At 47.9% G+C, this 24,275-nt stretch overlaps 8 protein-coding genes across 8 annotated transcripts; 4 read left to right on the top strand and 4 right to left on the bottom strand.

The window, feature by feature from the left end:
• Positions 1 to 4,071: 4,071 nt before the first annotated feature.
• On the top strand, positions 4,072 to 4,548 carry N7533_008404 (uncharacterized protein; the record flags this gene model as incomplete). Its single annotated transcript, XM_057105054.1, has 1 exon — positions 4,072 to 4,548. The coding sequence occupies one exon, from the start codon at positions 4,072 to 4,074 to the stop codon at positions 4,546 to 4,548; it is 477 nt and encodes a 158-aa protein (XP_056956503.1).
• Positions 4,549 to 6,000: 1,452 nt separating this feature from the next.
• N7533_008405 (uncharacterized protein) lies at positions 6,001 to 6,556 on the top strand (the record flags this gene model as incomplete). The annotated part of the gene is made up of 2 exons (XM_057105055.1): positions 6,001 to 6,161; positions 6,253 to 6,556. The coding sequence occupies 2 exons, from the start codon at positions 6,001 to 6,003 to the stop codon at positions 6,554 to 6,556; spliced, it is 465 nt and encodes a 154-aa protein (XP_056956504.1).
• Positions 6,557 to 6,937: 381 nt separating this feature from the next.
• N7533_008406 (uncharacterized protein) lies at positions 6,938 to 7,559 on the bottom strand (the record flags this gene model as incomplete). Its single annotated transcript, XM_057105056.1, has 2 exons — positions 6,938 to 7,362; positions 7,430 to 7,559. The coding sequence occupies 2 exons, from the start codon at positions 7,557 to 7,559 to the stop codon at positions 6,938 to 6,940; spliced, it is 555 nt and encodes a 184-aa protein (XP_056956505.1).
• A 738-nt stretch (positions 7,560 to 8,297) lies between these two features.
• N7533_008407 (uncharacterized protein) lies at positions 8,298 to 8,528 on the bottom strand (the record flags this gene model as incomplete). The annotated part of the gene is made up of 1 exon (XM_057105057.1): positions 8,298 to 8,528. One exon carries the CDS (start codon positions 8,526 to 8,528, stop codon positions 8,298 to 8,300), a length of 231 nt encoding a protein of 76 aa, XP_056956506.1.
• A 2,038-nt stretch (positions 8,529 to 10,566) lies between these two features.
• On the bottom strand, positions 10,567 to 12,293 carry N7533_008408 (glycoside hydrolase family 43 protein; the record flags this gene model as incomplete). Its single annotated transcript, XM_057105058.1, has 5 exons — positions 10,567 to 10,858; positions 10,888 to 11,098; positions 11,149 to 11,322; positions 11,374 to 11,830; positions 11,892 to 12,293. The coding sequence occupies 5 exons, from the start codon at positions 12,291 to 12,293 to the stop codon at positions 10,567 to 10,569; spliced, it is 1,536 nt and encodes a 511-aa protein (XP_056956507.1).
• Positions 12,294 to 13,049: 756 nt separating this feature from the next.
• N7533_008409 (uncharacterized protein) lies at positions 13,050 to 14,692 on the top strand (the record flags this gene model as incomplete). The annotated part of the gene is made up of 4 exons (XM_057105059.1): positions 13,050 to 13,271; positions 13,442 to 13,843; positions 13,902 to 14,267; positions 14,345 to 14,692. The coding sequence occupies 4 exons, from the start codon at positions 13,050 to 13,052 to the stop codon at positions 14,690 to 14,692; spliced, it is 1,338 nt and encodes a 445-aa protein (XP_056956508.1).
• A 1,152-nt stretch (positions 14,693 to 15,844) lies between these two features.
• N7533_008410 (uncharacterized protein) lies at positions 15,845 to 18,055 on the top strand (the record flags this gene model as incomplete). Its single annotated transcript, XM_057105060.1, has 3 exons — positions 15,845 to 16,210; positions 16,277 to 16,650; positions 16,708 to 18,055. 3 exons carry the CDS (start codon positions 15,845 to 15,847, stop codon positions 18,053 to 18,055), a joined length of 2,088 nt encoding a protein of 695 aa, XP_056956509.1.
• A 450-nt stretch (positions 18,056 to 18,505) lies between these two features.
• On the bottom strand, positions 18,506 to 21,160 carry N7533_008411 (beta-glucosidase; the record flags this gene model as incomplete). The annotated part of the gene is made up of 6 exons (XM_057105061.1): positions 18,506 to 19,799; positions 19,865 to 20,331; positions 20,401 to 20,623; positions 20,679 to 20,731; positions 20,790 to 20,995; positions 21,040 to 21,160. 6 exons carry the CDS (start codon positions 21,158 to 21,160, stop codon positions 18,506 to 18,508), a joined length of 2,364 nt encoding a protein of 787 aa, XP_056956510.1.
• Between the last annotated feature and the right edge of the window lie 3,115 nt (positions 21,161 to 24,275).

A 24,275-nucleotide genomic window follows, 5' to 3' on the forward strand; every position in this document is an offset into this window, starting at 1 on the left:
CATTGTCACCCTGCAGGCCATGATATCTAGCACACAGAACTGTCATGCCTACACGAGACTCCTCCCCAGCCCAATCCACCCTGTATACCGTTCCTCGGTCTGCTTTCCTCTCTTTTATCAGTTCTGTGATCCTTCCTCCCTGCCTCAAGGACTTAACCTTCATGAAGCAGAAATCCAGGATCAACTGGTAAACTTGTTAATATCAAAATACACAATATTAGCATCAACTCTTCAGGATGTTCAGCGCTTCGAAGAGGCCCCATGCTGTTTCAGCCAGACCCTGATTGAGATTCCTTAAGCCAAATTACAATATCGCTCTTGAGTTGCACGAACTGTGGCAAGAAGCTGCAAGTTAAAGCCAAGGGCAAAAGTAAAAGCAGACTTCGAGATCGATATACACGACAGAAAACAATGCAATTTCCATGGTTGTCCCCTGCATGGTCATGGACCAGTGATCGATTCTCTTACCAATTTTTGATACCCTGTATCTTTATTCGATTCCATTTGATACAACTAGGTTTTTTTTCCAAAATTAATCCTTGGTTATACACTTTCTAATCATAATCATCTGCGCGAGATCCTTTAACTAGTATTTTATGTCTCGGATTCCCCACCCTTCTTGACTTGTGGACTTCCAAAAATGATATTCGGCTTCGAAGTATTTGCACTTCGCGAGCTTGTAGCACCTAGGGAATTCCTTATTTAAGTGAGCCCGAATGATAACACATCCCTGCCACCATCTTTGAGTTTTTCTGAAACGTTCGAAAACTCTAAAATCGTCTGGTATCCTTGTTGCCATCTTAAAGCCTAGGTGAATTTTTGCCCGAAATCGGTATTCTTCAACCAAATCCATCAAGGAGTTGATCATTTTCGCGAGGAGGAGCCTTGCTATCCCCTCGAGGAATCAAATAACTCTCCCACCCAGCATCTACAGTGCACTCTATAATCTTTCTCGTGCTCGTCGCCCACGTGTATACGAATCCAGTGCATCCTCCTGTCCCATTTCGAACCGGGTGGTTGGTTCGGTATATGATTTCTAGGTAATAAACGAGCTTGCCTTTTCGCGACATCGAAGATCAGTCGGTTTGGCTTCCCTTCGCCAGCTTCATAACTGGTAATTACAAGGTCAAGGTCGACATATCTGGCAGATCAGAAGAAAGCGACTTGCCGGACCAGGTCGTTCTCGCTGCTCGAACCCCGGAAGCTCCATACTCGAGAGATCTTGATCTGCGCGTAAATCTCCTATCCCGCCGTCCCAGTACCTGGAGCACAGAAGGAACGCGATCATCCGAATTAAACACCCCCGCCTAGCGGGATACGGTCAAATCGACGTGTCGGAGAGCCCTCAGCTTCGCGCATGCGCGTGAAAAAGGGATTAACATCTTCGTAGAGCTCGTATCCTTGGTCACTGGCGAACCTATCAAGCAACACGTCCACCATCCCCGACACAGAAACTCAAGTGGCTAACTACTATCCGAATCCAAAACGCGCGTGAAACTCTCTCGTATGACTTCCCCCACCGTTGTTTTGGCCCGCCATGTCTCCCACGGAGTACGTCAGCTCGTCCATAATTTGGCCAGAATCTCGTATGAGCTTGATATTACGTCCTTGAAGGCTTCCTTGATCTTTTGGAGGTGACAATATTCCGAGAAAGGCCAAATCGTGGGCGGTCAGCGTATTGTTCTGGGACAGGAGGGTTTGGAGAGAAAAGGGTGCCGAACACGTCAAATGTTAGAAGCAGGGTTCGAGAATGCGTGGATGATGAAAGCGTACAAGCGCCTGTTGTGAAGGGCGCCATTGTGCGCTTGAGAACGAGAACTTGGAGAGTGGAAGAAGCATGGATGTCTGTCCGCACATCAAGTCATTTGGAGGCCTGATGCCTAAGGTTAATTATGCCCAATACGGTTGGGTCACCGATGTGTAGGACCTCTTGGAAATGATTGTTTACAAGTTACAATTTTACCCATTGGAACTAATCAATGATCATAGTCTAATTTGAATAGTTGTGGAAGGCTTGAAATATCTCTTTGATCATGAATTTAACCGTTCGGAAGCATCGTAATTCAATGTTTCTCTGGTGCCGAAACTTGGTTCTCCTCGCATCAACATTCACGGAGAGTATCTATTTATCCTTTCGTTGTTTCATTTCTCTGAATGGAACTGGAACATACTCATCATTTACAGGTCTCTCCAATTCTTTGAGACTTGCTACTGCCTGTAATTCTTTCAGCTCCGCGAATCCAACTCTCGCCAACGTAGATGTCAGAGTTCTTCATGCGTTGAAACTCTCGAAGAATCTTCCAACCTAGTACAAAAACTTGTTAAGACGGCTTTTAAATAATGGAATGTCCCAGAACTTTGGAAGTTCCTACTCACTCTCTTAAAAAACGGGATTGACATATGACCCATTCATTGAGACGTGCAATATACGCATCGCAAGAATGAATATCACAGATGCTCCAGGACCCGGCTTTCATGAATGCTTATAGTCCGCAGCCAGTGGAATTGAGATAGCGTAGATCGTGCTAGAACGATAGGATTGGATATATGGCGTGTAGCAGAAGAAGAAAATCACAAGACGAGCATGGATGAACTATCTAGTGCAGATATTGAGACTCTATGTAGGCTGGGTATATGAAGGAGGTAAGACGCCAGGGATACTACGGGGCGTAGAATAGCCCCGGCCTGGTAAGGAGGTCGTGTGGTCCGTGGATCTCCTCGACGGAGCGTCTTCACAAGTTCGAGAACTTGTCCAGCTCCGAATGAAGCAGGACAATATATCTAGAGTGCTGGGTAAGATATTGGAATGGCCGTGAGACTTCTCACGGAGCTGATATCGGCATACTTCTGTTATGCCTGTAAAGATGTGCACATCAAGGTAGATTCTTTTCTTATGAAATTTCTGTTGATAGATTGGGACCTCATGTCGAGTGTGGTGAGAATGATGGAAATATATCCAAAAAGGATAAAAATCAAATGGAAATAGTCATGTATGCTGGAAAACTTCAAGTTGAAGTCCAAAATATTCTGACGATACTTTTTCGTCCAGAATTTGATGGTCGAGCGATTTCAGTGGTTTTCAAAGGGAAATCAGTCCAATAGTAGAGTTATTCATAATAAGCTTGTATTTAGGTATGCTTGAGGATCTGGACAATCGAAAAGGATTTGCAGGGCCCTTTTATATTTCTTCTCACAACAGAACATCCACACATGTCACCACCATGATGAGGCGTGAAATCGGTGGTGAGAGACTGATCAACGTAGATGAAACCAATACAATAATTCTTTCTCAATCTCAAATGCGCATAGCTTAATTCCGATGAGATCTTCACCTACTCTACAAATGCGCATAGCTTAATTCCGATCAGATCTTCACCTACGTGTAACACGTTAGCATGTGAGCTGTCCGAAATTAGTGACCTGCACTTGTACCTAGACTGGTTTCGTTATTAGGAGCAGGGTATCTTCTGGCATGTAACCTCTTACCAATCCGCTGCTCGTTAGGTACCAAAACTTCCTCCTCAGTAGCTAAGCTCAGTCACTTGCTACTTCGAGGGGATTTGAGTTTGTATTTCTAGGCTTTTTATAGATCCGAAAAGCATAAAGCACACATTTTCCAAAGCTGTCTGGGACTGGATGCTTCAGGTATGCAGGTCATCGTGCTGCCCTCCCATCTCTTCTTACAGGCTTCCATTTTTTTATCGTCTCGTCTCCCTCATCTAATGACCGCGTTGTTGTTTCTTTCTCCTCGTTCGTGCCCTCTAGGGTAAGGACTCCCCTCTGGCTACCGATTGACTGAATACCGTACTCCGAGGCACCTTTTACTCAGGCAGTGGGAAAGTGGATAGAAACCTGGCAAGAGCGATATTGGGAAACAATGATGTCTAGCTTTAGATGAGAACATATGAAAACAAACTAGGCCTGTGCTCTTTTTATACAGTTACCCGGGAGCCACCCTCTGGGGCTCCTTCTTCAACTCCATTCTTCTCCATATCTCCACTCTAATACTATTACTATGTTCTATCCGTCCCTTTGAGTAATAGTAATGGCCTGTCCAGATAATATCACCCAATGGATGCCACGGTCGTTACTTTGATGTCCCGTCCTCGTTCAAAGCTGACGAATAATCAGCCACAGTTGGGTATCAAAGTGCGCCCATCTTATCGAATCTGCAGCTCGGGCTTCGTTGGTAGCAGGAATGGCAGCGATGACATGCTTCCACTTCTCGACCCATTCTCCCGGAATCGCCAAAACACCACCTTCCTCTGGATAGGCGATATGATCACCGAATGCATGATCCTTACATTTAGTTGGCTCTTGACTGCTTGTAGCCACCGCTCCATTGGTTCCCAAAGAGCGGCGCTCGGGCCCAGAACAAGCTGCAAGCGACGGGCAGCCGATAGCTTTCGAGCCAAGAAGCACCTCCCGGCTCCAACTTCACCAGATACACACGCACCCTTTCCTGCTTCATCTGCTTGGGCTGAACCCTCAATTGTTGTGCAATATTTCCCAGGTGCACCGCTAGGATTATCCCGAATCAAATTCTGATAATTAACCAGGGTCTTTGTCTTTCCTCCAATTTAAACAGCATTCTTCTGTATAATACCAGATTTGCAACATTTATCCTCAGCCCAATCATAGCATGTGACAACGGTCTTACTTGAGGCCGAGCAATCACTACCTTCTTAAAGGTGGACATACGGACCAGCATTACATCCAGAAGCAGTACCAGTTTGTCGTCCCAAGTCTAGGGCATAAGCGTACTGCCCACCCCGCTTTCTGGAGACACCTGGTTTCTTATAAATTGAGCTTGTCTGCTTATCCATCGGCAATGGAAGTCGAGTATCACACTCAACCCATACAAATATGGTTGATCCATCGGATGATCCGTTATCATTAAGTTGGAGCTGCTGTGCACAGTAATTGCCGATGTTTTTCGCCTCGCCAAAGCAAGTGGTTGGAGTTTTTCTTTTGGATGACATGGTCCCGCTTTAGATCATCATTAGCATTTTTGATATAGTTAATCGAAATCAGATATTTAACGTACCATTTTTCCTTTATTATGGGCACCCAAGTGAAATAGCCGCATTGGCCATCCTTCAAAGTCTTTGTGTGTGCCAGAGCACGAGCAGTCGCTTCGGCGTCAGAGTAGCCAGGCCCCCAAATGACCGTTCCCTTTTCCCTCCCTCTTCCCTCCAGGGCTGTCATCTACGGGTCTGAATCGATATGGATAAGGTCCAAATTATGGTCCCCGTCGCCACCTAAGCAACTGGGCACTCGAATGGAAATCAATACTAACTGCAACTCGCAGATCCCGCCCCGGAGGATTATCGAGACTACCTCTGTACAATTAGTATCATTTGAACTATTTCCAGGCAATGGGTCCAAATCCTATGTCGCAGGTCTCGAACCTTGCAAGCCCATATCCAACAAGGCTGATACATACTAAATGGAGTCCACGGGTGGCTTTTGGGACTAACAAGGATTGAAATCAATGGCCCCTTGCAGCAGGATTTGTACAAGTAGTAGTAGCACAGTCACGCCCCACCTCGTGAGACGCTATATTGGGGCCACGACGGGCCGCAGTCACCATGTGTCTCTGCAATTCTATCACTTCCCTCCACAACGATCATCTCGGTAACAGCTTTGACTATGTACAAATTATTTGCCCTGATATATCTCCTCTTTTCTGTGCATGGGACTGCCACATCTCAGGAACAGAAGCGGCCCCACAAGCTCCTTCGCAGAGACGTATGCGACGGAATTGACGATACACCGGTCCTTTACCACCGATATCTCAGTGATATTTGTCGGCCGAAGTATGAGCCGAGCTCGGAGGGTGTATGTGATCATATAGATTACCAGACAAATTCCTGCCTGGCGTTTTGTCAGCTTTCAACTCGATTCATCTATGGGAGAGAGTTTCCTTTGGGCGTTTGGTGTGATGGGCCACCTTGTGAAATTGCTGAATTCACGAAAACGTTGACTTGGTCTATTGATATGAATCCAAATTTTGAAAAGGGTCTGAATGATGGGATCAGTGGAGGCTGGCAGTCTAAGTTGACATCCGATGTTGGACCTCGAAAGATGGCTCTCGAAAAGCCTTTGAAGGATGGACAGTGTGGGTATTGGAGTTGGGTTTCCATTGAGAGGACAGTTTGGTAAGTTATCTTACTATTCATCTTCGTTTATAGTTGTGGGATGAGGATTGGTAGAAGAAGACCAAGCTAACTTGAAATTATATTCTCCTAGTGGAACAATGTCCTTCCAGCAACCCGAAGCGGATCATTGCAGTGGAAATATGCATAATCTAGATGATTATTGCGTAGATGATCTACGGCTCAATCCAGATGGTACTGTCGATGGTACGACAATCTTCGTCTACACGGACTGTGCGACTCGACTTCCACTGCCTATGAATCAACAGACGAGCCGGGTATATAGGATTCCAGGTGTCGCTCTAGATAGCGAGGAAATTTCCATACTATCCCAAGGCCTAGGATCAGATCGTGAGCCGAGTATGATCCCAATAAACTTGGGACAACAGGTGCTATGAAGGGCCATGCAAAAATATTACTGGGCTTCATCCGATGCTCTTCATTCGTTCATTCGTTCATTCGCTCGCGGTATTCACTTCGTCTTTTCCAATATCCTTAGATATAGCGGAAAATGGGCTTCTCTCCCCGCTTTGACCGCCATTTATTCGTGGATATCATCAACTCGGGGCACCCACGTACAATCCAAGCCCATTTCTTGAGAAAGGCTTCGGTAAGCTCCCAATTATTGATATCCCACGGTTCACCCCAGACGATCAGACCTGAGTTCTCTGCGGAACCTATATTCCAGAATCCCATTATATCAGTGCAAAGTTTTTCATCATCCCATTCATCGCCCGCTTGGATCATGTTGTCGCGCATTCTAGGTAGAGGGAAGAAGTCTAGCCAGGGTGGTGTGGTATGGCTTTTTGAACTCGCGTCGGTCGCAAGCTAACCGGCATATTGTCTTCCAATAATTTATTCCTCGGTGCCTCCGTATTGAAGTGAGAGATCGAGTCATCGTCCATATTGTCCAAGCAGCCCCCAGCCATGCGAAGGTTATTCCCAAATGCGCGAAAAACATTGACTTTGGTGAGGGTTAAGAGGTGATCCGAGGTCGGTGAGCCGGTTATATAGCTTTCATATGCCGTACTGGTGAATCTATTCATCAAGGCGCGTAGAAAATCGTTTTTGAAGCGCCGATCGCCATTCTCCAGGGCGCTACTCTCTTTCGAGCGGACAAGTGCGGTCGCGGAGGATGGGGGCGCGGAGGCGACTACACTTTTCGGGTGGATGTCTTTATTCGCCTCGGATCGTTGTCGTCTTCCTATACCGCGAGCAGATTGTTAGCTACATATTCTTGAAATGCGCGCTCTCGATCAGATTACACGTACGGCGGGCACGCTGATTAATTCGATTTTGTCGTCTGCGGCGTTCTGCCGGGTCGGTTAGACCTGACCAGTCGTCTTCAGCCTTGTCATCATCGATTGGACTTTGTTTAGTTAATTGTGGGGAACTAGCCATTGTCACGATCAGCACTACTAAAGCGTCAGCAAGGTGAGATGGAGAAGTAGAAGTTGAAGCGACCGTCTGGATTTTGGCGGACAGGTGACGCAGAGAGACGCACCGCTGCCAATCAGAGCCATGTCGAAGCGGGTCTATCGGTATTCAGGGATCTCGGGGTTAATCACGGGGTTAATCTCGGGATAATCTCGGGGAGATCCCGAGACAAACGGAGAGATACTGCCAGGGCTCAGTGTGCAACCGTGTATCTGGGACTTATAGTTCCTTTATAGTACCTACTTCAATTTCTAGTTACCAGTAGATATCTAGGTACTTATTTCTGAGATTCGTGATTTACTAAATGATAAATGGAGAGTACGCTTAGAGGGAAGAAGGAGGAATAATTCATAGAGCAAACCCGTACTGAGCGACCGTCACCCAGCCGAGACTGGCCCAAAGTGAAAGCAATTTCGATGTGGCCGAGAATAGCTGAAGAACGGAAATGTCTGTTATTGATACAGCGTCGCACAAAATATTTTCATAAGTTACGACGATGAGAGTTGTTTTGAATACTACTTCAAATTCAGAATTCCTTATTAGATATTGATACACATACCCCCATGGGGGGTTTCCTTTGAACGCTGTTAGAAAAGACCATCGACCTTTGTGTTTTCAATGGCTTGGATAAAAGAAAGGGGATACTCGGGCTACCACACTAGAACTTTGCCTCTTGGCCTCGCAGGTTTTCTTGTCTTCCGCTTATTCTTCTCCGAGCATCACCAAACGTCTTCGCTTCGCTTCTTCCAGCAGATACAGCTGCAGTTGATATTCTCCATCGCCTGCACTGGCAGTTCCACGCTCGAGATGCGAGAAATCATTCATATTTTGATTGCCGAGCGCGTCGAGCCTTTGAATTTCCGTTTCGGTGTATCCCATCTGGCGGAGCTTTGCGCAGTTATATCGCTGTTGATTTTCAAGAAGAGTGAGCATGTTGTAAATGGCGGCTTCATCCCAGCCCAGCTCGCAGAGCTTGTCTTGAATGGTCTTTTGAGGGGGGGCTCAGGTTGGAAAGGTATTCAGTGATAACCTCGGCGGGTGTCACTTTCGATTTCGTGCTAGCAGTAGCTTCGGTAGCATTCTCGAGCTCTTCCTCAGACACGAATCTGAGGGTTTTCCCAGTATCGTCAAGTATCCAGATACCCTCGGGGGTGGAACTGATTCATGCTGTTCAGTATTCATGACGGAAGATTGTATTATGAGGGTATGAGCAAGGATGAAGATAGGCGAAAAGTGAATGGTGAATGGTAATGATGAGGCGAGGACTTGTATACGGGATGACTCAGCACGCTAATGTCACTCAAAATATTTGCATTGTCAAGTCGATGGAAGTGCTGAGATCAAGCCCTGGGCTTTCTTACAACTTATACGTCTTGGTCTAAGGGAGTACCCCCTCCATGTTCTGTTACACAGGACGGGCTCAAAACTGAAGCATGATACGTCAGAATGTGCACATATAAGGTTTGAGGCCCCACAAATTTTGGAGGCTTTTCCCATGTGAAGTAGTTGCAGCACTACTACTACTATTTAGCTATTCCCTTTACTCCGTGCTGCTGTGGGTATGCTTGAATTGAAGATAAGGCGTACCCTCACGCGCTGCGGGTATGCCGTACTCTATTTATTAGTCCTTTCTTTTTGACCATTATTCAAATGTATTATCTACCTTGTGAATAATTAAAAGTTATGCCTTCCAAGGTTATCTATGATTTATATCAAGAAAATATTTGGAGCAGTAAGTCCTACTAGATTTCAAGTTGTGCTTCTTCGTTGTAGAATAGCTCCGAAGAACAAACAGTGCATGAAATTCCAACCTAGCTACAAATACCATTTCTATCTCTATCAGAATAGTTACAGTAGTTTCCAGTCCGCGTGCACTGTGGTGTGTTTGTTAAAGCAATTTTTCAATCGCAGGGGCGGTTCACTTACTCGGTGGTTTTGCGCACATTTTCCCCAGTACATCCGTCCGTTAAGACAGAAGTTACATCTTTGGGTATGGCCTGCCGAACAGTACTACGTAATATGATTAGCAATGTCGATTTCAGGCTCCAGGTCAGAAAATATCAGAAAGAGAAGATGGAATTACGCCTTCATAGATAGTTTCTATTCCATTTGGTGGGTCTGCGGCTTGCCTGTCCTGCAGATCATGAATGCCGTGTTTCTCCATGGACAACTCCTGGGATAGAGCGGCGTCCAGAACACGGCGACATTGTAGAAGATCTAATGGGCTTATCAGAACTCTCTAATTTTCCCAAATTTTAGAAAAATGCCAACTCTGAGAATCACCAGGCTCAGCCTGAGGAAGGCCTGTGACGAGTACAGCACAGATCGAAATAACATTCACTATAGCGTGTGGAATCTGCATTTTACTAGAGAATATCGAAAGAAACTTTGATTTCCAAGGTTTGAAATTTCCACTGGAGGTTGCCTGGGTGACTGGATGATTTGAATCGGAGCTGCTCAGAATCCTCTGCGCTGAACAATGGAACCGGGCATTGTTTTATACACTAATCTCGAAAGCTGCTTCGCCTAGTCCGTCCATGACCAATTTTCTTCTATCACTTGGTGAGATTATGCTAGTACTATGGTTGAAGTGTGTTACAGTTATCGGGATGCCAGGTTATTTTGAATTTTGACTGTGTAATATCCACCGTGGCCGTGACACATTTCTCAATGCTACAGTAACATTGGAGGACAAGCCTACTTAGGTAGGTAGTAGCAAGATAATAGCCCCTGAGATCATACTACTTCCTGCTACACTATATAGTATACATTGTGATAATTTATGCGAAGTACCCAGGTAGATAATACAACATGGATTTCTAGTAAGAACTTGAAGTCCAGCTTAAACGCAGGCCCGGGGCCGTAGTCAATAAGAAATAAAATCTAGAACTTGGAAATTGCTGGCTGCTAACCATCTAGTAACCGGCACTGATAATATAGATTGAAAAGCTGTAGAAGACTCGGACCGCATCTATGAGACTTGCGCATATTCAAAATCCGCAGGGCTCAAGACTCGATGGCGTTCACCAAATGCATATAGCCCAAACATCATCCCGGTGAAACAGGCTCCAATGGGAGGTGCTTTTGTCGCTGCTTTGTTGGAGATAGTCCCGACCCACCTGATATCTGCAAGATTCTGCTGACGATATCCAAAACGATACTCACTACCACACTGGATAGTTAATATCACATCCGAGGTCAAGTCTATCTCCTCTTCCACAATGTTGTCCTCTGATGGCTGAAATCGGATAATTCGCTTCCCCCTTGTGCGCGAATTCCCAGACAGGTGTACGTGAAATAATTCCACCATAGGACAGTGCCTGCTTCTGTATGCTCTGAGGTTGGGTTGAATGATAACTTTGTCTCCCACGTGCAGACGAGATGGGTCTGCTTGCGTAAGAATAGTGTTGGACAAGCCGGAACAGCAAGATCATATGGCCCACCGTAAAGCCGCAGATGATTAGGTCGCTCGGTCAGTGAGAAATCGGATGTGAACGGAGTGTCTAGATACAGATAATCAGCAAATAGCCTTCTGAATGATAAGCCAACTCACTCTTCCTGTACCATCCCAGTTGCATGCTCGGGCTAGAGAAGTCATCTCTCCACTGTACGGGTACGATATGCTGGTAAAGACCCGGACCGGTTGATTGAAGGGTAATCTTGTTTCCTCCATTTATCACTGGCCAGTCGTTCTCCCATGAGACCGGAACTAGGAATGATTCTCGGCCTATCATATCTGGTAAATAAATGATCGTCACGGTTGTAGGAATGGACATACCGAGCACAGAATCTTCCCATCCACCCTCTTTTCTCACAGGTCGAACACCAAGGAGTACCGCCCACCAATTTCCATCTCTGTCTTCGACTAGATCTGCATGTCCTGTGTTTTGTACTTCGTCTTCCAACCCATTGCGCCAAAGGGGATTATTGGGCCCCAACACCCAAGGGCCCAAGGGTCCACTTTCGCTGCGACTAACCCATTCACAATGTCCGCTCTCGGTGCCACCCTCAGCGGTGAAAAGATACCAGTATTGGCCCCTTCTAAAAATATGAGAGCCTTCTGCAACCCCGGAAGAAGACTCGCGAATCAATTTTGGCTCGGACGTCGAGTGCCCGGTTTCAAGATCAACGGTGCATATGTGAATGGCGAAATCCTTCAGTTTAGCCCCAGGTGTGGGCTTAAGCTTGCGATAGGTGGATGAAAGGTACACAGTTTCATCGTCGTCCCAAAAAAGCTATGTCATTTCATTTTTTTTTTAGTAATGTCGATCCCGTCGTGAGCTCGGGAATACTCACGTCTTGATCGAATCCAACCTGGTCAAAATAAACAGGATCCGACCAGGTACTATCATCCCATATATTGTTTGTTTTGACATAAAATCCTTGGGGCCAGACCCGATCGTCGTGCTGGGGGCGATAACGGTGGAAGCTAGCCGTGACGATGTAGAATACGCCGCTGTGATAGCGAATTGTTGTAGCCCATACACCACCTCCAGGTTCCGGGGTGTGAATTTGAAGTTGGCTCGGTCTTGTTAACGCGTGTCCAATCAGTTTCCATTTTATCAGATCCCGGCTATGATAAATTGGGGCCCCAGGAAAGTATTCAAAGGTTGATGTCACCAAAAAATAGTCTTGATCAACTCGAACAATAGAGGGATCGGGATTGAACCCCGGAATTATGGGGTTGGTGAAACTCATTGTAATTTTACTGAGCTATGCTGATTGAACGGGTCTCAATTGATTTAAATGCGGAGGTATTGGATCTCTTTGAAGCTCATTGGTGGATAAATAATACATCTGGTAAAAGACACGAGGAGGTGGAACTCATGGCTTTACCATATATTAAGCCCAATTTCCAAACTTTTGACGTGGAAAGCAAATTTCAGGGCTCTGCTTCGATTTAGGCTATTTATACCAGGGTATTCGAAGTCAAACATATGTATGCCGTGTTTTGAAGGCCCCTAATTACCCTAGCTGAGAGCCAATCCCGGTCCGTCAAAAAAGATGGTCAAAGTCCAGGCTTGTCCATTGACTTGTGGCAGGCTCTTGCATTAAGTCCGATATTCCCCATGGAATATTCCACTCCCCATCGCCGAATCTCGATTTGCGCTCTCTTTACCCAAAAAGAGTAGGTGAGCGCATCGGAGAGTTTCCGCAAGCGGCAAAGCGGGCGATGCTCCACCGCCAAGCAAACCCCTCAGAACGATGCGGTGGCAAGAAAAGGACCTCCCAGCCAGTGAAATCAATGCCCAAATCAGCAGTGAAAGAGCCTTGTTAGCTAGCAAGCTTAGCTGGTATAAAGTCGAGATTCGGTCGTGGTCGCACGTTTCATCTCAACTCCTTGCAGTTTCGAATTCGGATTCGCATCAGTCCCCTTGCAGATACTAACATTGCGGTTTTTCTCCGATGCTATTTGCGGGGTAACTACACGTTCAAGCTCACTTCAGTTGAATCATGGCCTCCACTTGTGTAGTGCAGGAGCAGTCGCGCGATGCCAACACAATCACTCTCCAGACTTTGCCTCCGAGTGAGCGCTCAAGAACAGATTCGTCCGAAACATCCCATGAGGGATTTGCGGCGCTGGAGAAGTGGAATGAGCCTCGGATCAATGCATATCGCTCGTTTGCGACTTTCTTCAGCTTCCTGGTAATGGGCGCGAATGATGCGGCATACGGTGTAAGTGAGACAATCCGGGAGAATACCTTGAAGTTTGAAACAACCTATCCCAGAGGGATTTTCGCTTATGTGTTTGCTAATCTGGTTTTCGCAGGCTTTGATCCCATATGTAATACCAAGACCTGAGATTTTTACCTTGAAAATTTGAAGTCCCATGCTAATGAGCCTAGCTTGAATCATATTACAACCTCTCCTACACAGTTGTGTCTCTCGTCTTTCTGTCTCCGCTGGTCGGATATGTTCTTGCAGCATTCCTTAACAATCGAATTCACACCTCGCTTGGACAGCGCGGCCCCGCTTTGATCGGACCAGGGTGCCATCTACTCGCCTATATCGTCAACTGCGTCCATCCTCCCTACCCAGTCCTTGTGATCTCCTTCATCTTCGCCGGCTTCGGCAACGGCCTCGAGGACGCAGCATGGAACGCGTGGATCGGGAACATGGCTCATTCAAATGAGTTACTTGGACTGTTGCATGGTATATATGGATTAGGAGCTGTGCTGAGTCCGCTGATTGCGACATCGATGATCGCGCGGGCAAATATGCCCTGGTATTACTTTTATTTCGTCATGGTAAGCTGTTTTCGCAATGAATCTCTGGACTTTCGCTCATGGTATCTGTCTTCCCTAGGTCGGTTGCGCGGCCATTGAACTCATCGTTTGTGGCACCTGCTTTTGGAAAGCAACAGGCGCAGTCTTCCGACAAGCGAGGGCCGACACCGGTGGCGATAGTAAAAAGGGTGGACTCAGGACAGCACTCTTTACACGCCCCTCTGCACGAGTCACTTGGCTGTGCGCGGCGTTCTTGCTCGGATACGTGGGTGTGGAAGTTGCGCTGGGTGGATGGATTGTGACCTTCATGATTCGCGTGCGAAACGGGGGCGCTTTCGCCAGTGGAATGACAGCGACTGGGTTCTGGTTAGGTATCACAGTCGGACGGATTCTACTGGGCTTTGTGACGCCGCGAGTAGGAGAGAGAAGTTGGCGATTTCAGTGGGTTTCTCTTCCATATCCTCGTTTCTCAATTGTTTAGACGAGCATGGAGCAGTCCACGCTAACGATATGCGATCATAGGCATATATCCTGCTATCCATCGCCTTTGGACTCGTCCTCTGGCTTGTGCCACAATTTTATGCATCGGCAGTCGCAGTCTCGCTTCAGGGTTTCTTCCTAGGCCCCCTTTTTCCCGGTGTCGTGGTGATGATCGCCAAACTGTTACCTCGACACTTGCATGTCAGTTCGATAGGATTTGCAGCGGCATTTGGAGGGTCCGGGGCTGCGATTCTGCCATTTGCTGTAGGTGCACTGGCGCAGGCAAAGGGTGTTCAAGTGTTACAGCCATTCATCATAGCTCTATCCGGAGCTATCTTCCTCATGTGGTTGGGACTACCGCGGGTATCGAAAGAGCAGCGGGATGATTGAGTCGGAATAATGCGGCGAGAATGCGAGGCCCCTTAAAACATCATGTGTTTTTTGATCACGGGCACTGAACGGGTGAAATGAATGAAATTATGACATTTTGGGTGCACCGAATTGACCATTTGACACGTTCACAATTTTTTTTGTGTGTGTTTTCACAAGCAGAACAGTGCTGACATGTGAACATGTGATAGTCGGGACCCGATTAGCTTATCTGATCCGAGAGTACTTGAGTATTCCGAGCCGCTGTGCTCCGAAGGGCTCCTTCGAATGTTTTCCAAGGTCGCTTGTATTGAGCGAACTTCGTGGAGCTCTTCAAATTAGCGGAATTGATAGAAAATGTCATCATGAAGATTATATTTCCATCTCCAGCATTATTTTGCCCAACTAAGGATTTCCCGGCCATTCGGCTTGCCCCGAAGAGAGAGTTCAGGTGTTCGGCACATATTTTAGACAGCCGCATTCACTAGTAGACTACTGCAGACTATCTTAGTGGCAGGGATGTAAATATTGGGGCTGTAGAGTGTGTTTGTAGGGCCATTCGACCGGTAAGCATGTATGGAGTACAACCGGGGCTGAACCGAGGTCAAATGGCTGACCCGTCGACTTGGTGTAAGGGTTCGGCTTTCGCCGGAGAATCAGCCGACCAGGGGGACTAGGCGACTAGCCAAGTGACTATCGATGACTCTAAATTTGTCTGTCTTAACAAAGTCGGCGGGAGCCACGCTAAACCTAGTTAAGATGGGGGCCCCGATTTCGGGGTTGGGTGACCCCGGGACTGCCCCAGCCGACACCCCGCAAGCTGGGGATGTGGATGTGGATAGGGGGAGACACTGATGGGGGTGAGAATATGGAGTATTCTATACTTGATATAGAACAGAATATAGCATGCTATTCGCTCTCTAGTATTAATATCAAGTATATTCTACTTAAGTACAGTCTTCTCTACTTTAATTCTCTCTGCGCGCTCGGCCTTATTCGGCGCTTGACCCGATTGGGACAGCCTCGGCACTTTCCTTTTTGGGAATTCCTCGGCCTAGAAACGTCACCCGCCTTCCCCAACTTCACTCACTTCATATCTTGAACCTCTTCTCCCTTCTTCTCCTTCTTCTCTATCTTTCACTTCTCCCTTTCCCCTCCCTCCACATCTTCACAATGCCTTCTCCTCCTCCTGATTGGGTCAAGGCCCTTACCCCCGCGGGCCCGCAGGGTTCCGAATTGCTCGCTCAAGAGCGTGCCCAATCCAACATCAATGTCGATAAGCTCTCCGAATTACTGCACACAAAGGAGTTCCTACAGCGTCAAGACCAGCTGGTGAAGCTCCTCCAGCCTGAGAAGGTCTTCGACAAGTCCCAGAACCACTCCCTCGGTCGCGTTGAGCGTCTTCAGCGATCGCTGGCCAAGGCCAAGCGCCTGCAACAGCTGGCTGAGAAGCACCAATGGTCCATGGAGGAGCTCCATGCCGCCAATGAGCTGATTGGTGAACCTACTCCATATGGTCTGCATGCCAGCATGTTCCTGGTAAGATCCATCCTCTATGTTCCATGAACCGATGAACCGATGCTAACTGGCCATTTTCAATTCTAGGTGACCCTCCGTGAACAAGGTAGCCCGGAACAACACAAGCTCTTCCTTGAGCGCGCCGCCAAATACGAGATCATCGGCTGCTACGCACAAACCGAGCTGGGCCACGGCTCCAACGTCCGTGGTCTCGAGACCACCGCCACCTGGAACCCCGACAAGAAGACTTTCACCATCCACTCCCCTACCCTCACTGCTTCCAAGTGGTGGATTGGCTCCCTCGGTCGTACTGCCAATCATGCTGTCGTTATGGCCCAGCTATTCATTGGAGGAAAGAACTACGGTCCCCATCCTTTCGTGGTGCAAGTTCGTGACCTGGAGACACACCAGCCTCTGGAGAACGTCTACGTTGGTGACATTGGTCCCAAGTTTGGCTACAAGTAAGTAGTCCACACTCTGCAAAACCACGCATCAAGCAATGACTAACCATTTCCCAGCACCATGGACAACGGGTTCCTTCTCTTCAACAACGTCGAGATCCCCCACGTCAACATGCTTGCCCGTTTCTCCCGTATCGACAAGGAGACCAACAAATATATCCGCCCCGCCCTCCCTACCCTCGTCTACGGCACCCTCACTTGGGTGCGCTCCAACATTGTTCTGCAGTCCGGTGGCGTCCTGGCTCGCGGTGTGACCATCGCTACTCGTTACGCCGCTGTGCGCAGACAATTCCAGGATCGCGATGCCGACGTCAACGCCGGAGAGAACCAGGTTCTCAACTACAAGATGGTGCAGGTCCGTCTTCTGCCGCTCCTGGCATCCATGTACGCTCTTCACTTCACCGGCCGCGGTATGATGCGTTTGTACGAGGAGAACCAGCAGCGCATGAAGGCTGCCGCTTCCCCTGGTCAAGATTCGCGTGGTGCTGGTCCCGAGGAGCTTCGCGCAGGAGCTGATCTCCTCGCCGACCTGCACGCTACTTCCTGCGGTCTGAAGGCACTTGCCAGTACCACTGCTGGTGAGGGTCTTGAGGTCTGTCGCCGTGCTTGTGGTGGCCACGGTTACAGCAGCTACAGCGGTATCGGCTCATACTACGCTGACTACCTTCCTACTCTGACTTGGGAGGGTGACAACTACATGCTCACCCAGCAGGTCGCTCGTTACCTGCTCAAGTCTGCACGTGCCGTTCTTTCCGGCAAGTCTGCTGATAATGACACTTCACGTATCCTCCGCAACTACCTTGACCGCCGCGAGAAGGGTGCCTCTTTCGATATCCTCGAGAACGATGCTGATATTGTGGATGCCTTCGCTTGGCGCACTGCCCACCTCACCTTTGAGGCCCTGAAGCACCGCGATGCTGAGAAGCGCTCGTGGAACAGCCTGCTGGTCGACTTCTGGCGTCTGTCCACTGCTCACTCCCAGTACATGATTGTGAGGAACTTCTACGAAGCTGTCTCCTCGCCCAACCTGTCGCAGTCCCTTGACTCCGATTCCAAGACCATCATGCACTCTCTCTTCCGCCTCTACGCCCTCCACACTCTCGAGCGCGAAGCCGCCGAGTTCTTCTCCTCTGGTGCTGTGACTGTGCGCCAGATCACCCTCACCCGCACCGTTGCCGTCATGAAGTTGCTCGACGAGATACGCCCCCACGCTATTCGTCTTGTCGACGCTTGGGCTATTCCCGACTGGCAACTCGACAGCAGTCTGGGCCGATCGGACGGCAAGGTTTACGAGGACCTGTTCCACCGTGCCAGCCAACAGAACCCCGTTAACGACCTGACTTTCGACCCCTATCCTTGGAATGAGAATGTTCTCAAGAACCAGCCTGGCAAGAGCAAGCTTTGATCGCCGCCCCTCTCCTTTCACGTTTTCGATTCCCGATGCTGTATTTTTGCCCTAAATTTCTTGTACATGTTTGAATGGGTAGACTAGAGATGACATAGATCTCATAGAATGATATTTGATACCATATCACTTTCAATTTGAATACGCAGACGGAGGATAGTCCAGACCCTGAACAGACATACTCGCACAATTCAGGTGCACAGGCCTAGAGCAAGAGCCCTGAAAGGGTTTTCCTTCCAAGGTTTTTGTTCCCAGATGCTTTTCCTCACCTCCAGGGCATCCGATGCCGTGTATGGATTACAATTTTCTGCGAAACCCTTGCCCCTATAGACCGATTGTTTCTTTTCCAATGGGGAGATGAAAATCAATGGCTACATGCATGGTTTGAGTCTTATTGATCCTAGAGAAGCTATACCTCTCACGACGAAGGATCTTCTGCCCTCTGCGACATTAGATGGAGAAAGAGGCGGTTAAAGGCAGATCACGGCTAGATCGTCCAACGTAAACCTTGTACTGTCCATCCTGCAAAGCCCATTCCTGGGCATTCACGTCCCAACTACTCAGATCCCTCCGCGTGAGCGAGAAAGTGACAGACTCGCTTTGCCCACTGGCGATAGAGACCTTCTCAAATCCACGAAGTTGGCGAACAGGACCGCCAGGAATTCCAAGATACAACTGAGTAACCTCATCACCGTCCATACTACCGGCATTCTGCACCTCGGCAGTGACTGTCATCAACACGTCCCACAAATGCGGGTTTCCGCCCTCGACAATATTTGCAGATGGAGGATACTTCGAACTGGATTTACCCGAGCTCTTAGTCTGCAGACCAGAGTACTTGAAGCTCGTATAAGACAATCCATATCCAAACTCAAAGCGTGGAGGAATTCCCTTCTTATCAAAAGCCCGATAATCAATAAACTGACCCTCAGTAAAGTCCGACTGAGGGAAAAGCCAATAATCACCGTCCGGCTGTGTCGGGGAGAGAAGATCACCATAGTCCGACGCCTTCTTAGCCACAGTATAAGGAAGACGACCGGAGGGATTAGCGCGACCATAAAGAATATCCACCAGAGCACGACCCGTATCCTGGCCTGGAAGATGGGCAAAGATAACAGCAGTGACATTCGAATTCTCGATCCAATTATCGACGACGCGAATTCCAGCGTTGTGAATGACGACTACCGTGTTGGCGCATTTACTCGCGATGTTTGTGATGAGCGTATCGCTGTATTCATCGCTCAATCCGGGGCGATCAAAGCCCTCGGTCGCATAATCATTGACGAGAACAACACAGACGTCAGAACTCGCATCCACATCGGGATTCTGATCGTAGAAGTTATACATGACGGACGAGTCGTCTTCATAAGCCTGACGTTGGATGGCATCGATTGGAGCGTCGATGTATGCTGCAGAGCCGGCACCAGATCCCCCGGCAACGTAAAGTGTGCTATTTTGGTAAAGTGGGCTGTCTTGTTGTTGGGCGAGCGACACTTCGAGGAAATCCGAGGTGGCAGCGTCGTATCCAAATACCGAAACCATATTGGGGGATTTAAGGGGGAGGGCGCTGTCAGTGTTCTTGACAAGAACATGTCCCTCGATTGCCCCTTGGAGAAGGATGGGCTTGGAGTCTGGGGATTTTCCGATCACCTGCTTGTGCGGTGCGGTAATATCTGATGGCATTCCGATTCCCGGGTTCTTGATTCCTTCAACTTGATCGAGTTGGTACCAAGTCGCAATAATACTGGAAGTATGGCTAGTTAGTCTATTTCCAGATTCGATTCTGCGAATATCTAAGCCCTGGCTTACCGAGTGGCCATATCATCCAATCTGGATGCTTCCATAGAACCATTCTTGATTGCGATAGTGAGGTTATCCCCCCACGTCTGTGATGAGGGCATGACCATGTCCAAACCGGCATTCGCTCCAGCAATACCAGCATGCTGAGCACCCCAATCGGTAACAACATAGCCTGTATTGCTATTAGTCGCGATGAACAGAGTGAAAATTAGGCTTCGGAACTCACCCTGAAAGCCCAACTCAGTCTTCAGAAGCCCATTAAGCGTCTTGCTATTCTGACAACCGTACGAGTTGTTAATGCGCTGATAGGAACACATGATAGATGCACTTCCAGCTAGCACGGCATCCTGGAATGGCCAGAGGTAGAGCTCATGCATAGTCTTATCGTCAATATTCGACGAGACCGCCTCGGTATACTCTCCTTGTTCATTTGTCTCTGGATTCCGATTGGTCTCTTGCTCGTTCCCGATATAATGCTGGTTGTAGTCTGGTCAGAACACTTCGAGCCTACCACACCACACAGCGGTACCCAAGTTATTACTTACCTTAGTCGAAGCCCCGACACCCGCGGACTGTATACCCTGGATGGTATCAAAGACCAAGCTACCAGAAAGATACGGGTCATCGGAAAAGCCTTCCCAGTTACGACCACCCTCAGCAACCCGACCCAGTGGACCAACCACAGGGCCCAGTAGTAAATTGACACCCTTTCGACGAAACTCAGCGCCCATGTGTGCGCCACGTTTCTTTGCAAGATCTTTGTTCCAACTAGTCAAATAAATGAGCGAGATGAGTAAACAGTGCAAGAAGTAATCATTCGTACCTGGCTCCCACGTGAAGCCCACTTGGCCAGCTGTTGACGAAGTCGGTTCCCCTCTAGAGATCTATCGTCAGTGAAATGAACTAGATCGAACTGAATGCAAAAAAGACTCACTAGTCCATTCCCAGCATCAGAGACGCAGAAACCAGGGAAACCGAGGCGTTCAATCGGTGCAATATTCCCAGAACATCCATTTTCGACAGATACTCCGGCAGTCAAGTTCACCTTCTCTTCAGCAGATAATTTGCCAACAAACTCCTTGGCCTTTTGGTAGGCGGATTCCCAATTACCAGACCCTGTTCCTTCGGCTGGATACATAACTGTTAGTAGAATGAATCAACCTGGGAATGGGGACGCGACATACGAGAAGGATAAACAGGTGGCGATTGTCCGTAGAAGTGAGTGTCGCTCGTTATGTTCTCTGCATGGACCGAGAAGCTCAAGAAGAGGAGCGATAGACCTAGGCAGTAGGTCTTGAGCCCCATGTTTGCGTCTGTGTATAATTACCAGCTAGCACTAGCTTGAGTGTGGTCGAGGTTGGGGCTGGCTCATCAACAGCGAGCGATCTGTCAATTTATAGACAACCTCCGCTCGGAGAATTCAGATGGGAATTCCGAGACGGAAATGTCACGCTTTAAGTAAAGTTTAGACTTTCCTAGCTCATCCTCGGGAAGCACTAGACCGATGCAATATCATTTCAGATATTATCAGAAGAGTCGGTTGCGGACAACCGAGGGGCGGGGGAAGGGGAGAAAAGGTGAGGTACAGCCGCGATGTATCTTCAGATCAAGCCGTATCCAAAGTACCAAAATTGCGGGGAAGTTCTTCAGAATCGAAGAAAGATAGCAAAGAGAAAGCAAAAAAGGCAGTTCAAAATTGCGCGGGAGGAGCAGACGCGATCCAGAACGGCGCGTTCAACACGTCCACATTCCAGAGCCAGATCATATCTGCAAGGGGAAGCTCTGTAAGCGATGTGATGCAATTCGACCCTCGTGGTTCAATTCTCGCGATGTGTGACATAGTAGAGTACCACTGAGGAGTCGTAATTTGAAAGAATCCGGTAGTTAAAAGGGTCGATCTGTGAAGCACGGATGTTTCTGGGGTGGTATCAAGATTTGTTGTTTGCTTTGCCCTGTTGTACTAACTATAAAACGGGGCTGTTTCCCCCGCTTCCCCGCAACATGTGGGGCCATCCATGGATACTCTCCTTAACTATTTCTACCGCACCGATCGCAATCGCATAGACCTGCTATAAATTAAGTAAGATGAGGCAGTAGAAATATTGCAGTATGCAGTAATCAATACTCCTGGGCGGTAGATGTGGAATAAAAGTTTTCTTGAATTCCGCCCGTGGACCTTGAACCTTGGAAGGTTCGATCAGCCCCGGGCGGAGTAGGCTAGATAACTACTCCTGGTAGAGCAAGCGGCACATACTAGTACTGTTTTTTCAAGCTCCTATAGCCAAATGCCAGTGGTGAATTCAAGTTATTGGATCAATGGGGTGGTAATTTCAACAAACGGCTGCTTACTATGATGCAGCTGATCAGTTCGGGACCGCTTCCAAGCTTCTTTGATACTAGTACCTAGGTATGCAGGTCTATTCAAGCTCAATGTTGATGGGCGAGTCCGATGAGGAATATCCGGTGGAGGACGGTGCCTGGGTGGTAACGAATTCGAACTAAAAGAATAACCTTCGAAGTAATACTAGTTTTGGTTTATCGTCTCAGGTGTTGACTTTATTCAGTCCCGATTCCGACAAAGTTCAAGAAAGTCGAAAAACAAGAATAAGTTAAATCGCCACTCCTGCGATGTTGAGGATTTAATCTAGTCTTTATCGCATGCAAGAATGTCTAGTCCCCTCGGATGTACAGTGCGGTGAATGGTGAGTGCATAACGCGAGAGGTGGTCGTATCCGTGGATTGTAACATCATAAGAGCAAGCGAATTTTGCGACGAACATGGGAGAATATAGTAGGTGGAACTATATTGGGATTTACAGTCCACGGGCCGCTGAAAATTATCTAGTGATCCGGTGCAATTGAAGGAGAGGAAAGGCAATTGCAATTTATGAACGAAGGGGAAGATCAATAAGTATTTTTAGCTGGTAGGAGATTTTCCCCCAACATGGAGCTTTGAAATTTCCTAGAAACGCTTTCCGGCCAGATTTAACCCAGTTTTAAAAGAACATTCAACGTTATCGAAAATTGCGAGCGAGCGCTCGGGTACTAGCAGCCTCATTGAAAATGGAAATAACCCGGTGGTCTCAATGCAACACCCAAGAATTAGCCGTCATTTAGCCCCAATAGACGTCCTATCTTGATATTTAAGCAGTTCAAAAATTGTGTCAGAAATCAAGGCATTGGTTATGCATTAGTAGATTTTTGAGAGCCACAACCATATTTGTGGCGTAGTGCTCTGACCTCTCAAAGACGCCACCATCGTCCGGTAAGATCACCACCCGGGCCGCTCGGCAGGATGCCGTGCGTAAAAGCTGATTTCCTTGGTGGCGCCGCCATGTGGCCTATGGTAGGCGAGCCGATTCGTGAACAATAGCTTACCTTCATGGGTGGTTATGATTCTCTTAGGCTGGTCAATATTCGGGTGCAAACAAAAAACGATATGGCTGTAACTATAAGCCTTTGGTCATCAGGGCAGATATTCATCGACCTGTTAATTTACGCGTACTCTGTAGTACAAAATGATGTATTACAGTCTTTCTGGGGGGTTTGAATCACGGACGAGTCGAACCGGCTGCGTAGCCTTCACGTATAATCTGTGAATTACCTAGGTAGGTACATTGTGTGATTGATTCTCCATGTACAGGGGTCGGAAGCTACTGCTTATCGAGATTTAATTGACCATATTTAGCAGCACAGCTCGGATAATTCCCATCGCTGGCGTCGCGTGTTTGATTTCACCATGCTGTCATATTATTCGCGCCCACCTCACTTCTTGAGACATGACACAACCATTGATCCGGAAATCGTATGAAAGATAGCTCTACTCCGTAAGAAACTTTAAATTGAGAGAAATTTCAACCTGGCCATTCACTGCCAAGATCAATAGACTGCCTCTCATTTGCTTCCGGCGGGATGCATAGTGTCTCGGGATCGGTGGCCGATTGACCAACGCATAACCATACGGAGTACTCTGTAGTGAGTGAGCGAATCCAAATTCTGCCGTTAATTTATCAACATCCGAACAAATTTCTGGCACGAATCACCCCGGTAGAATAACAGGCTATTGTCGGTGGCCATGACGTCGGCATGCCGATCGGTGGTCCCTGAACAAACAGGCAATCTTTCCATCTTCGATACTATGTTGAACCCAACACGACGCGACATGGCACAATTACGTGTATAGTGTTCTAGATGTCGTCTATAGGCAAATTATTCCTGTTTTCCTCCACAGCGACCAGAGCTCAACCTCTTGGTAGAGAGAGACTTTTGGAAGAATCTCGGCAAAGATGAACTGAAACCTTACCTGTCTCAAACCGACTCGGCGGCTAAATGCATCTCGCCTTCGGTTAAAAGAGTGGCTGCAACCGAAGCCGAAAGACCCCGCAATTCCTCCGACTGGCTGGGGAAGTCTGGAAGACAGG

Source organism: Penicillium manginii (genome assembly GCF_028828005.1).
Source record: "Penicillium manginii strain IBT 31320 chromosome Unknown utg000006l:1.0-4164085.0:1.0-4166146.0, whole genome shotgun sequence".
Taxonomy (NCBI): domain Eukaryota; kingdom Fungi; phylum Ascomycota; class Eurotiomycetes; order Eurotiales; family Aspergillaceae; genus Penicillium; species Penicillium manginii.